At 43.2% G+C, this 13,873-nt stretch overlaps 3 protein-coding genes across 3 annotated transcripts; all 3 read right to left on the bottom strand.

The window, feature by feature from the left end:
• Positions 1-1,137: 1,137 nt before the first annotated feature.
• LOC119303405 (protein PELPK1-like) lies at positions 1,138-1,917 on the bottom strand. The gene has a single exon (XM_037580533.1). The coding sequence runs from the start codon at positions 1,830-1,832 to the stop codon at positions 1,398-1,400; it is 435 nt and encodes a 144-aa protein (XP_037436430.1). The 5' UTR covers positions 1,833-1,917; the 3' UTR covers positions 1,138-1,397.
• Positions 1,918-6,282: 4,365 nt separating this feature from the next.
• On the bottom strand, positions 6,283-7,025 carry LOC119298092 (RNA-binding protein 12-like). Its single transcript, XM_037575613.1, has one exon. It carries the CDS (start codon positions 6,945-6,947, stop codon positions 6,513-6,515), a length of 435 nt encoding a protein of 144 aa, XP_037431510.1. The 5' UTR covers positions 6,948-7,025; the 3' UTR covers positions 6,283-6,512.
• Positions 7,026-11,541: 4,516 nt separating this feature from the next.
• LOC119303404 (protein PELPK1-like) lies at positions 11,542-12,424 on the bottom strand. The gene has a single exon (XM_037580531.1). The coding sequence runs from the start codon at positions 12,338-12,340 to the stop codon at positions 11,732-11,734; it is 609 nt and encodes a 202-aa protein (XP_037436428.1). The 5' UTR covers positions 12,341-12,424; the 3' UTR covers positions 11,542-11,731.
• Between the last annotated feature and the right edge of the window lie 1,449 nt (positions 12,425-13,873).

Genomic DNA, 13,873 nt, shown 5'->3' with positions numbered 1-13,873 from the left:
AGTAGCAAGGCTACAGTATAAAGCGATCAGCAAGACCCGCAAGCGGCGGGCCCGGCCTGTCGGCCGAGTACACTACAGCCGGCGGGATCCACCAAGAGGTGGGCCCTAGCAGCCGGAGGAGAAGCCGGCGCCCAGAGACGCTGACGGCCGGGTCCTACACCCGGCCGGATTACCATTGTACCCTTGGGGGTAGGCCTATATAAACCCCTCGGGCTTCCCCATGCAAGGGGTTTCAGAATCCTAGCCATTACACACACACACATGTAGAAGGAGAAGTTAGGGCTAGCCTTGCTCTTCCTCCTCCTCTAGCCGAAACAGCTCAAGGAGCAATCTTGTAGCTACTCTATTGACGATAGTCATCGTGCGAAGACCCTGCAGAGCAGGACTAGAGGTGTTATCTCCACGGAGAGCCCCGAACCTGGAAAAGATTCGCAGGCGTATGCGCTCTCGCTCACTCCCGCCTCTAGAGCCCGGCGATGTACTCTTGTCCCTCTTCATGATTAGCCACCTCCTGGCATATGTTGCTACATATTCCCGACAGTTGAACTATAAAAAGTTGGATTTAGGACAAACCGAGAACATCAAGTAATTTGGTAAAGAATGTTAGTTACCCTACAAAAGAAAGTAAAGAATGTTTGTGTTTGTTTTTCCAAAAGAGTTTTAGTTATTCATCTTGGGCACCTATTATTTTCTTTCTTTTGTAGTTATTTTTGTCTACCGGGTATGGAAATAAATTGTCCATTTCAGTTATTGGGAGCAATTATAATTTTTGTCTGCAATAAAAATCTTTTGTGCATTTGCGCCTTTTTGTGCAGTTACACATTTGTATGGTTCAACCGTATTTATTCTTTTGGGCAACTACACCTTTTGCATTGTACTTTTATTTTGTGCAATTACACTCTCTTATGCAATTTGCACTATTTTGTGTAATTTTGCCTTTTGGAGTAATTGCTCTACTTTGTGCAACTTGCACTTTATTTTTGTAATTCACAATTTCTTTGGCTGGCTCAAAAAGAGCTAAATGACCTCTCTTTTACTGTATTTTGGAGCACCTGACAGGAAAGTGAAAATTGTACCCTCACCCAGAGTTTTTTTTTACGGATCCTGTTATTAGAGTTATAAAAGACAAAGATAACATACGGTAAATAGTGTGTATTTAAGAAGATCAAGAAATACATACAATGGGACAAAACCCTCAACATTCAAACACTACCAATACATATACTACTGAGACGTAAAAAAAAGCAAGAATTACTGATACTGTGATACATCGCATACAAAACACCGAGCTTCCATGTAAGGAAATGTACGCCATGTCCACGGAGTGACCTGACGCCACACTCAGATGAACGGCGCCCTATCGTGGACAGGGCAAGAGCACCGCCGCGTGGGTGCGTCTACGCTGACGGGGGTGGTGCCGCGAACGGCATAGGCACGTTCACATTCGGGATGAATGGCAACGGCGGCAGGGTCACCTTGGGCACGACAATCGCGGGCATCGGCGCCATGGTCACCTGCGGCACGGTGGGGAGGGTGACCTTGGGCATGGGCGGCAGGACCGCCTTGGGCACGACGATGGAGGGCATGGGCGGTAGTGTCACCTGCGGCACCGTTGGTAGGGTGACGGATGGCATGGGTGGCATCAGGGTGACCGTGTCCGTGGGCACGGCAGGCAAGGTCGGCATGGCCGGCAGGCCAGGGACGGCGCTAGCAGCCGGAGCGGCAGCCGCCGGCGTAGTGTCGGCCAGGTTGCGGGCGGCGTGGCACATGCTGCCGGCGAGGAGGAGCGCGCACGCCATGATCACGGCCAACATGCTCGCGTTGGAAGCCATATCGCTAGAACTAGCGAAGGAGAACTGTTGAGAGATGGTTCTCTCTCTCTCTTTTGTGTAGCAGGTGACTGCAAGATGTTGCTTGTGCTCTGCTGCGTTGTATGAACATGGGTCAATGGCTGGAAATTTATACAGTTCGAAGTGATCGTGTGATTAGGTCGGTTGTTGGGCAGATTCAGAATGTCTGTGCGTGCGTCGTCAGTCCAAAAAGGGAGGTGCTTTGTGTGGTCGAGGTACGTAGAGGTGGTAGCTACAATTTTCTTGGTTTAGGTGAAGAGCTGGCCGGCTCTGCAGCTTCGATTTGCTCAACCGTCTATGATTATTCGTACCATCATTTCTCAACTGCCTTAGTCACACGTCCTCGCGCGAAGGTGCATTGACGGTATTGTATATCTTCAAAACACAGTGCCATTCGTGGGATTGACTTGTAGAATCTGCTGGTAGCATCATAGATTTTCATGCTACGGGAGTGTCTCTAGTTGCAAGTCACTGGTCGATTGTATCGTACCTGCTTCACTCTGTTTTCCTACTTTCTTTTCCAAACGCACGGCATTTTTACCCTTTCTATATAGATTTTGTTTTGAGGATAGGGTGTTGACCCGTTGGTTGGGCAGCTGAGGTTGCTGCCAGCCAGGGGCGTACCCACGTTGGGCCAAGGGGTGTCACAGGACATCGGGTAGAAAAATGTTTTACCTCTATACATATATAGCCCATATACGGTTGGGACACCCCGTAATTTCATTACCTGGACACCGGTACAACAAGCCGGCCCATTCAACAACTACCAGTACGAATACCACTAAAAAAAAACTAGCCAGGGCGAATCCGTCAAATAAAAATCAAGCCAATGCGAGGCCCAATCTTAGCAGCGAGCGAGGCACCCAGAGCGGCAACTAAATCGATCGACCACCTCTAAAAAAAAGCTAAATTGATCGACCAGGCTCTCATCTAATTATTTCTCAACCCTAAAAAATCTAATTATTTCTAAAAAAATCACTCATCTAATTCTAGAAAAAAGGCTCTCATCTAAAACAAACAATTTCTCAAAAAAAAAAAATCTAAAACAAACAAAAAATTTCATACGCCTCTCCGTGTCGCTCGAAATAAAATTAATCCATCGCCTGGATTGGCACTCAGGTCGCCATATTCACTTTGACACCGCCGTCCCCAAATCTTGTCGAGTGGCCGAAGCAGCGGAGGAAATGTAAGGTAAATCATAAGAAGTAAGGACCTCAATGCGACGTGTTTGTTCTAGATTGTAATTCTTGTTCCTCAAATCCTTGAGGATTAGGGCAAGGCCTCTTAATTGTGTTAATGGTTGAATCATTGAAATAATTATAAAAACAATTGCATGAAATATTCAAAATTTATTCACAAAGTGGAGGTCGGATCACAATCCTAAGGTGATCAACATTTGTGCTGGACGATTCTCGGAAGACTAGACACACCAAAGTAAGCTTACTTTTACAACCGTGCAATTCAAGTATTAACCCGCGAAAAAAAACCAAGTATTAGATACATATTCTTTCATGGTTTAATCTTCTCTGCCCAAATATAAATTATCAAGCGCAAATATCAAATAATAACTATCAAATTACATGTCGTAGAAGGAAGCATTTCTAAAAAAAAGCAAGAGTGATCAATGAATGATTAAAATGTTGATCGGTTTTAAATATAATGTTGTAGAAATGCATTAATATATACTTTTATTTAATATGATATGCCTGTTCTATTGTACATGGGACACCGGGTAAGTTTTGTCCTAGGTCCGCCCCTGCTGCCAGCCCACCCAAATTCAAGTCTTGGCACGGACGCGCGGTGCTGACGGTGTTTCTCCTATAAAGAAAAACCAACGAGGGTTAGCCCTTGGGTTGGTCCCATTTTTTATATAGATTTTGTTTTAAAAAATTGTTTTCAGTTTATTATGGAAAACTAGGTAAAAAGGATACAAATGAGACCAAACCCATTAAAACTTTTTTTTTGCGGGTGAATAACTTGTATTACTCAACTCATAGAATAAAATCATCAGTAAAACAATGGCACCACAGGGCCATGCCCATTCTCGAGACACCATGACCACACCCGCTCCTGCCGACGGGGCGGCAGACAACACAAAAGCACGTCGAACACACGTGCACAAACCAGCAGCGACCCACTCTATTTCTTTAGGAAGACTCAGAGTTTCGAAATTTTCCTTGTCGCATCCATTGTCAATGGACGACTTGGCCAGGAGGAATAAGCATGTAGGTTTGCTAAAACCAATGTGAATGATTTTGAATAAAAGACTGTTAATCTTCCTGCTGTCAGATTTTCACTTATATTCAAGTTGCTCTGTGTTTTTAATTGATCTGCATTTATTCGAGTTGTTCTTTATTTTTGAGAAAAACATGAGGAACTAGCAGGCGGATTTGCTAAAATCCAGGTGGCTGTTATGCAATTAGATTTGAGTTTGTTGTGTGCTTTGAGAAAAATAATTTGAAAAGCGTGCAAACCTACTGGGCCTTGAATCTGCAATCTGCCACTTCCTTTGAGTATGCTCACCGATTGAACTCTGAATCTGTAAGAAAAATTTATTGGGCTTTGACACCGCCAACAGCCAGTTTGGTCAGTAAGCCATTACCATCAAGCTACATTGTTTGCTTGAAAATAAAATAAATCAAGCTGCATTGTTATTTGCTGACGGAGTTTCTCCTATAAAGAAAAACCAACGAGGGTTGGTCTCATTTTTTTATATAGATTTTGTTTTAAAAAATTGTTTTCAGTTTATTACGGAAAACTAGGTAAAAAGGGATACAAATGAGACCAAACCCACTAAAACTTTTTTTTGCGGGTGAATAACTTGTAATTACTCAACTCATAGAATAAAATCATCAGTAAAACAATGGCACCACAGGGCCATGCCCATTCTCGAGACACCATGACCACACCCGCTCCTGCCGATGGGGCGGCAGACATCACAAAAGCGCGTCGAACACACGTGCACAAACCAACAGTGACCCACTCTATTTCTTTAGGAAGACTCGGAGTTTCGAAATTTTCCTTGTCGCATCCATTGTCAATGGACGACTTGGCCAGGAGGAATAAGCATGTAGGTTTGCTAAAACCAATGCGAATGATTTTGAATAAAAGACTGTTAATCTTCCTGCTGTCAGATTTGCACTTATTTTCAAGTTGCTCTGTGTTTTTAATTGATCTGCATTTATTCGAGTTGTTCTTTATTTTTGAGAAAAACATGAGGAACTAGCAGGCGGATTTGCTAAAATCCAGGTGGCTGTTATGCAATTAGGTTTGAGTTTGTTGTGTGCTTTGAGAAAAATAATTTGAAAAGCGTGCAAACCTACTGGGCCTTGAATCTGCAATCTGCCACTTCCTTTGAGTATGCTCACCGATTGAACTCTGAATCTGTAAGAAAAACTTATTGGGCTTTGACACCGCCAACTGCCAGTTTGGTCAGTAAGCCCTTACCATCAAGCTACATTGTTTGCTCGAAAATAAAATAAATCAAGCTGCATTGTTATTTTCTCCCGTTCCAGCTTGTTTCAAGTATTAGCTTTATCCTAAGTCAATTTTTTTTAACTTTGAATAAGCTTAGATAAAAATATATTAACATCTACAGCACCAAATTAGTTTCATTAGATTGTTCACAAAATATATTTGCATACTATATCTACTTGATTACAGCCTATTTGATATTCTAAATCTTAGCATACTTTTCAATATACTTGATTATAGTAAACATTAAAAAGGTTGATTTAGAATAAAACGAGAACATCAAGTAATTTGGAACCGAGGAAGTACTACTAATGTTTGTTTCCCCTACAAAAGAAATATATGAATGTTTGTGTTTATTTTTGTTTCCAAATGGGTTTCACTAATTTATCTTTGGCACCTATATTTTTTCTATCTTTTGTAGTTGTTTTCGTCTATCGTGTATGGGAATAAATTGTCCATCTTCAGTTTTAAGGTGCAAATCTAGTTTTTGTAAGCAATTAAAATCTTGTGTGCATTTGCGCTTTCGGTGAAGTTACACTATTGTATGGTTCAATCATTTTTATATTTGGCGCAACTTTTGTATAATTGTACTTTTATTTTAGTGCAATTGCATTTTTTGTAATTACTCTCCCTTATGCAATTTGCACTATTTCGTGTTATCATCTCTTTTGTTGTAATTGCACTACTTTGTGCAATTTGCAACTTTTCAGTCACATTTTTTGGGGTGCAATTGCACTTTTAAATTTTTGGGCAATTCACTATTACTTTTGGTGCAGGAAAAAATAAACAAAATTCCTAATGGTTAGCTCAGAAAGAGCTAGATGACCTCTCTTATATTTTGCAGCACCTCAGAGGACTGAGACAATTGTACAATCACTCATTATTAGAGTTATAAAAGACAAAGATAACATATCTGAAATAGTAAATTGTATTTAAGAAGATCAAGAAATACATACAATGGGACAAAATTCTCAACATTCAAACACTACCAATACATATACTCTGGGACGTAAAAGAAAGGCAACAATTACTGATACTGTGAAATCTGTGATACATCGCATATAAAACACCAAGCTTGCATGCAAGAAAATGTACGTCGTGTCCACGGAGTGACCTGGCGCCACTCTCACACGAACGGCACCCTATCGTAGATGTGGACAGGGCGACAGCACCGTTGCGTGGACGTGCCTACGCTGACGGGGGCGGCGCCGCGAACGGCATAGGCACGTTCACAGTCGGGACGAACGGCAAGGGCGGCAGCGTCACCTTGGGAATGACAATAGCGGGCATCGGCGCCATGGTCACCTGCGGCACGGTGGGGAGGGTGACCTTGGGCATGGGCGGCAGGACCGCCTTGGGCACGACGATGGAGGGCATGGGCGGCAGTGTCACCTGCGGCACCGTGGGTAGGGTGACGGACGGCATGGGTGGCATCAGGGTGACCGTGTCCGTGGGCACGGCAGGCAAGGTCGGCACGGCCGGCAGGCCAGGGACGGCGCTAGCAGCCGGAGCGGCAGCCGCGGGGGTCGTGTCGGCCAGGTTGCGAGCGGCGTTGCAGGTGCTGCCGGCCAGGAGGAGCGCGCACGCCATGATCATGGCCAACATGCTCGCGCTGGAAGCCATGGCTAGAGCTAGCGGTTGTACTAGTCAGAGATAGTATTCTCTCGTACGTGTGCGGTGTGCTGGTTGCAAGATGTTGCTTCTGCTCTGCTGCGATGTATGAACATGGGTCAATGCCTGGCAATTTATATCCCCGGGTAAACGTTGTGATTAGGACATTAGGTTGGTTGTTGGCCAGATTGAGAGTGTTTGTGCGAGCGTCGTCAATCCAAAAAGGGTAGCGCTTTGTGTTGTGTGGTCGAGGTAGCTAGGGCCTAGGTGATAGCTACAATTTTCTGTGTATAGGTGAGGAGGGGAGCTGGCCGGCGCTGCAGCTTCGATCTGCTCAACCGTTTCGTTCCTGCCATCATTTTTCAACTGGCGTCGTCATGGTGCCTCGCGAAGGTGCCCTTGCTCTGGCAGTACTGCACTACTGTGTATCTTCGGCGTATATACAGTTTGGATATTTCTCCAAGCTCCAAGGTGAAATCGGCACCACTGTCTCATTCGCGAATAAGATGACAAAATGTATATATCAATGTGCCATAGTTGATCAAATAATCAACTGTAATATGTGGTTAGATGATTAGAAGCGTTGTTGCACCCTCAGCTCACTAGAGATCAAACCCTAGATTTGACACATGTGTATCTCGTAAAGATCGATTATTCTTTCGGTGGGAGAGGCGACCTACACACAAGGCCTTTGTGGCGACTTTGAATAGATCACACAAGGTCAATACCGTGCTGAAGTTTATACAGACAAGGTCAATAGTACAACACAATTTATTGGTTGGAAAATCTTTAGTTCCTGAAATGTTATAAAAATTGGGAAAGATGGTTTCTCTCTCAAAAAAAGAGAAGATGGAAATTCGAAAATTCCACAAGGGGGAAAATATATGCATCAATACCAGCAATAATACCTATGTAACTAGGACATGTGTTGTCAGAACAATTTCATAAGAAATTTGCACATTGCAGCATAAGTATTTTTTGCAATGTGGGTTGTTTGTTTTGTAGGCTGAGCCATATAGAGTTTTTTTCTAAGGATTTGTTCCACTATATTTCTTTTTAGTACTACCGATTGAAAAGATTATTTTTGTATTCCCTATGTTATAATCGAACACACACAATATGGTGCAAATTCAACCAGTGCAATACTCTATTGGAATCCCATTCACAAGTTACAATGTTCTGCCTTTTGTTTTCCTGTTTTTTTTTTAGATTCATACGGATCAAAGAGGCCATTAACTATTTCATATCCTCCGTAGAAAGATTGGCCTTTAGTTTTCAAGAGGGTTCACATTGACATGCAATGTAACAAAGAATATAGCTAAAAAGTACAACTTTTGGGGCTGGGATTCCAAAGAAACGTCCTCTTTTTAAAATTCTCAAAAAACTATCACAAAATTGTTTTTGTTATTTCAAAAAACTCTATTAACTGAATGGTTATGTTTTAAGTAGGCTTATGACAGGTGGGTCCCAGTAGCAGGTTGTTATGTGCAGGTAAGTTAGCAGCAGATCAAGCTTTTGTGGAATTGAACTTTCGGATGTAGAACTGTTGGAGTGGTTTGTTGTTTCGAAAAACTGTCATTGTGTCTATGTAGCACATGTAACTGAAATGGAAGAGTAGAGTAGATGATGCGGTGACACTGGTATATAGAGTGTAGAATTGACATTGTTTTGTTGGTGCTTCCTTGATCACTGGCCACTTAACCTAGCACTAATTAAGTATTGCCAAGTGAGGTACCCTTTGCATTTAATGGTAGTTTAGCAAATGCTCATTGATCTGTAGTGTCAGTCTGCATAATTGTAAGATATTAGGAATATAGTAGGTTAGTTAGCAATGTCATTAATACTTATGTGGTACTAAATTAAATTATGTTACTTGTTTGGTGTGTTATGATGAACCAATTGGTTTGGCTAAACTTCATACGATCTGTTTGGTTAGACTGTGGTGAGCAAAGAAGATACCCAAAGTACTTGTTTAAACACATGTAGGCACTGATACTGAATTCATTAAGGGTCCATACAAAGAGCAGGTGCATCAGTGGGTTCATACATAGAGGATCCGTAGAAAACTAGATGATTTCATACATAGAGGATTATTACACCAGGATTCATCAAGGGTAAGGAATTCTCATCCAACGAGCTCTGGTTGGCTGGTTATGGATGTAGGTTAGCAGTCCATCTCGCCCTAGCGATGATTTGGTTGAAGGTACGACTCCTACCACTAGGGAACACCTCCTCATACTCCTCGTTGCAGGACTTCGGGATCTTGTTTGATAGCCGACGGCTGTACTCTCCAGCGAGTATCATGTCGCAGTCGGTGCCCTCTGAGACTTCTCCCTCCAAGTCTCGCCACTGTTGCTCTCTACGGCCGCACCCTACCACCCCTCACCTCCACCACCTCATGATCATCTTCAGTCAGCTCTCCTAGGCTTGGATGCATCTTTCTCGGGTTCTTGCACTATGGGGCTTCCGGCTAGAAAAAAGGGTTTTGAGTGGGGTGTAATGGCCGGGTTGGTTGGTTTTTATTTTCAAAGTTGGGCTGGCTATGTGGTGGCTGTGTGTGGGTTTTGTTGAGGCTGTGTGTGGATTAAATTACAATATTTATTTATAATTATTATCATTCATGACATAAACTCATATATGCATTACGTCCATGATAAGTAGACCATTAATCCAACTGCATCTACAACTAATACTCTACCCCAAACCGCTATCTAGCTTTGCATCTCGATGTATTAAGTTTGCAAGTAACAGGGCATCACAATAAGCAAGATGACATAACATAGACAATAAACCATCAATCAATATGACGAGACACCATCATTTTATCCTTAATAGCAACAATACACTACATGTCGTTGCCCTTATTGTCATTGGGTTAGAGCACCGCAAGATTGAACCCACTACAAAGCACCACTCCCTTTGAATAATATCCATCGAATTTGCCAGAGAAGATATATAGATCGGAGAGCATGCAAAACTATTTAATTATACTACAAGAAAACCTCAAAAGATTCAATTGATTTCAATAAGCAATCTGATCATAAAGTGACAATTCATCATATCCCAACAAACAGACCACCGATTACATCGAATTGATCCTGATCATGTGAAGCAACTCACATGAACATGGTAGAGAGAGAGAGAGAGAGAGAGAGAGAGAGAGATCTAGCTACTACTTGGACGCTAAGGTCCCAATGAGACTACTCACACATGGTCATGGAGGCAGCAAGATTGATAAATAAGCCTCCAACAATGGATCCCCCCTCCAGCAAAACACCGGAATAGACTTCCAGATTGGATATTCGTGAAACAAGAACTTGCAACATCGAATTGTATGAAAATATCCCAGAGGGTTTCATTATTTATAGGAATTTATGGCACTGGAGTAGACGTAAGACGGTGTAGGTGGGCCCCACATGACCTAGGGGCGCATCCTACCCCCAGCTACGTGGGCTCCCTGTAGGTCCTCTCGATCTCCCACAAAGCTTCCTCGGTCCTTTGTTGCCCGAAAATAAAACTTATTAAATCGGCAAGGTATTTTGACCTCTGTAGATATTGATTTCCTGCGAGACAAAAAAATACAGAAACAACAACTTGCACTAGGCACTAATTAATAGGTTAGTCCAAAAATAATAATATAAAAGGTTATAAAGTATAGAAAAGTGATAATATAATAGTATGAAACAATAAAAAGTTATAGATACATTTTAGACATATCATTAATTCAACACTCCCTAATGATTTCCCCTGCTTAAGAAAATCATCCAAAGAAGCATAGTCATACATTAGTACAGATAAATCAAAAGTAATGTGTCACCAATAGCTTGCTTAATTTCTAGTTGTAATTGGTCATTGCACAGTTGTAGATAGTTGGGAAAAGATCCATCATGAACAGAGTCTCATGTCATAAAAAATCGCCAAAGTGGGTTATGGGCAATGATTATTGCCAAGTAAATAGAAACGTAATATGAACAGAATCATTTGCAGACAGTTGAGGAAAAAAAACCCTTCAAATAGTCCAGTTAGCTTTCGGGTTGGAGTTGGTCTCTGCGCTAATTAGTTCAATGGATCATCTAGTGATACTATTCATTCTCAAAGTCCATGAATTTGCTTTTAGTACAGATCACATTTCAAGGTATTTCATCATGATTTTTTTACACACATATACATTTCATCCTTGTATACTTGCATATTTTTTTGAAACTAAAAGTTTGAATTTTTCAAAAATTTCAGGAGCCCGGTCACCAATACGCCCCACTCCATTGGTTAATATTCTTTAGCAGAACTCATATAAAACATATGATCATTATATATTGTACCCAAAAAAAACAAATTTATATAATATTGGAATAATTTGAAAGCTTTCTCTAGCTCCATATATGCTCTTGAATCTGAGATACATACACCTAAAGCAAACTACTCAAGCTTATATCTACATGAATAGTGTATATATAGATACAAATGAAACTAATATTATACAGTGGTACACGTATAAATGGAGCAATACCCCTTTTCCTACACAAACAATGTCTTGAACCACATAAACGTACAAGCATACAGTACACACATCCACAGTTCCACACCACACGCACCCATCGAAAAGATATACCACACACGTACACAAGCGGGTGTACTTCTTTTTTACTTGCACACGTAGACACAAGTGCTGCTCAAACAAATACTACCAAGTTAAAGTAACCATATGGTGGTTGGACGTTACAGTTTTATTACACTCGTAAATCGTGCATGTGGGCACGTACGTACGTCTGGTCCGTCGACGGTGGAGGTGCAAGGAACTATGGCACGGCCGGCACACCGGGAACAGACGGCACCGGCGGCAGTGGCACCTTGGGCACGCCAGGGACGGACGGCATCGGAGGCAGTGGCACCTTGGGCAGGTCGGGGATGGACGGCATAGGCGGCAGCGGCAAGGTAGGCACGCCGGGGACGGACGGCATAGGCAACGTCGGAACGCCTGGCACCGTGGGAACCGTCGGCACGCTCGGCGCAGTGGGCACTGTCGGCACGACGGCGCCAGGTACCGGCACAGTCGGCACGCCTGGCACGGTGGGAACCGCCGGGATGGTCGGCAGGGCGGCGCCAGGTACTGGAACCGTCGGCACACCTGGCACGGTGGGCACCGTCGGCACGCCGGGCACGGTGGGAACTGTCGGCACCTTCGGGACGCCTGGCACGGTGGGAACCGTCGGGACGTTCGGCACGGTGGGCACCGTGGGAACGACGCCGCCTGGCAGGGCGGGGACTGTAGGGACGACGGGCACGGGGGGCAGCATCGGTGTGGGCAAGGCCGGAACGTCGGCGAGGAGGCGCGCGGCATGGCACGTGCTGAGCATGACGGCCATGACGAGCGCCATGGCCACGAAGCTCGTCGACGTGGAAGCCATGGGCGCGCGCTCGTGACCGCTAGTCACTGCGTACCTAGTAGCTCACTTGGAACCCAGCTAAGCGCGACGTGGCTACTTGGTGCGTTGCTTTGTGATGCAATGATCGGAGCGCTGCATGCCAATTTTATAGCCCGTGAGCTGGCCTCGCGCCACTCTGTGTTTTTTTGGAAGGGAAGCTGGCGGCCGACCTCTGCTTGGCATTTTGCAAGCATCGGTTGTTGGCCAGGCAGAGCTGGTATGGGTCACATGGCCGCGTAAGGACTACTGATGATTGGCGGAGAAGTGCGAGACGATGGGTGGTATCCATCCATGCAACATGCTAGCTATGCAGCGCATTGCTTGATTTTATTAAACCTCACTACCCTAGTTAAGCTCACTAAGCTGGATGAAATTTTCTCCTTTAGGCAGCAGTTTCACTGCCTTTACTTCTCTCATTTAGGACGACTTCAAGCACCAGATGCCAACCTAATTTATATTTGCATGGTGCAAGCGATTTGAACCGGTCATACTCCCTCCGTTCCATAATGTAGTGCCTATAAATTTTTGCAAAAGTCAAACATTACAAACTTTGACCATATTTATAGAGAAAAGTAGATACATCTAGAATACCAAATGGACATCACTAGATACATCGCGAGTTATATTTTCAGAATGTATATGTTTGATATTGTAGATGTAGATAGTTTTCTCTATACACTTGGTCAAAGTTGGCAAAGTTTGACTTTCACAAAACTCTATAGGCACTACATTGTGGAATGGAGGGAGTATTAGTCATGAAATACGTTTTTTTTTCATTAAGCAACCGCCCAGAGCTATGGATATTCATCAATCAAACAAAATAATAGCAATCCACTCCCTCTGTTTACAAATATAAGATGTTTTCCATATTTTAATGGACTACATACATACTAAAATGAGCGAACAAACACATTAAAAACGTGTCTATATACACTCAATTTTAAAAAAGTTAATAAAACATCTTATATTTGTGAATGGAGGGAGTAATTGGTAAGGAAAACCAGATCGAAAAACTCCAAATGCGAAACTGTGACGAAAAATTATCGGGACATTGCTTGTCCAAGTTTCCTTTCTCTCCTTGAGGCAGCTGTTTCGCTGTTCTATTTTTGTTCCCTTTTGATGTATATAGTACATAACCTTCATTTTCAAAATGGCTTGGAAATTTTGAGAGGACGTGTCATGTTGTCCTGTCCAAACCATGCGTCGGCCGTGATAATGCAGGGACGGGACGTTTTGGATTTGTTCTGTAGGAGAGGGAGTGTGGGGCGCTGGATTCCAATTCTTATTCGGCCTGGAAGCTGGATAGGCATTGCAAAGGTATCTTTGGGCCACGTCAGACTGCGATGTCCGCTCGTAGGCCCCGCCATGCTCTTTTTTTTAGCGAAAAATATGCAAGGTGCGTATCTTTTCATTGATAGGAGAAGATAGTTTAGCATGAGATTACAACCGATTCCAAGGCCATGTACACATGCGGCATAAGTGAAAGCGTCGGAGTAGAATCAAGTATGAACCTGT

This window comes from Triticum dicoccoides, chromosome 5A, assembly GCF_002162155.2.
Source record: "Triticum dicoccoides isolate Atlit2015 ecotype Zavitan chromosome 5A, WEW_v2.0, whole genome shotgun sequence".
Lineage (NCBI taxonomy): Eukaryota > Viridiplantae > Streptophyta > Magnoliopsida > Poales > Poaceae > Triticum > Triticum dicoccoides.
The sequence above is the reverse complement of the archived record's forward strand: the minus strand, read 5'-3'. Positions and strand labels throughout refer to the sequence as shown.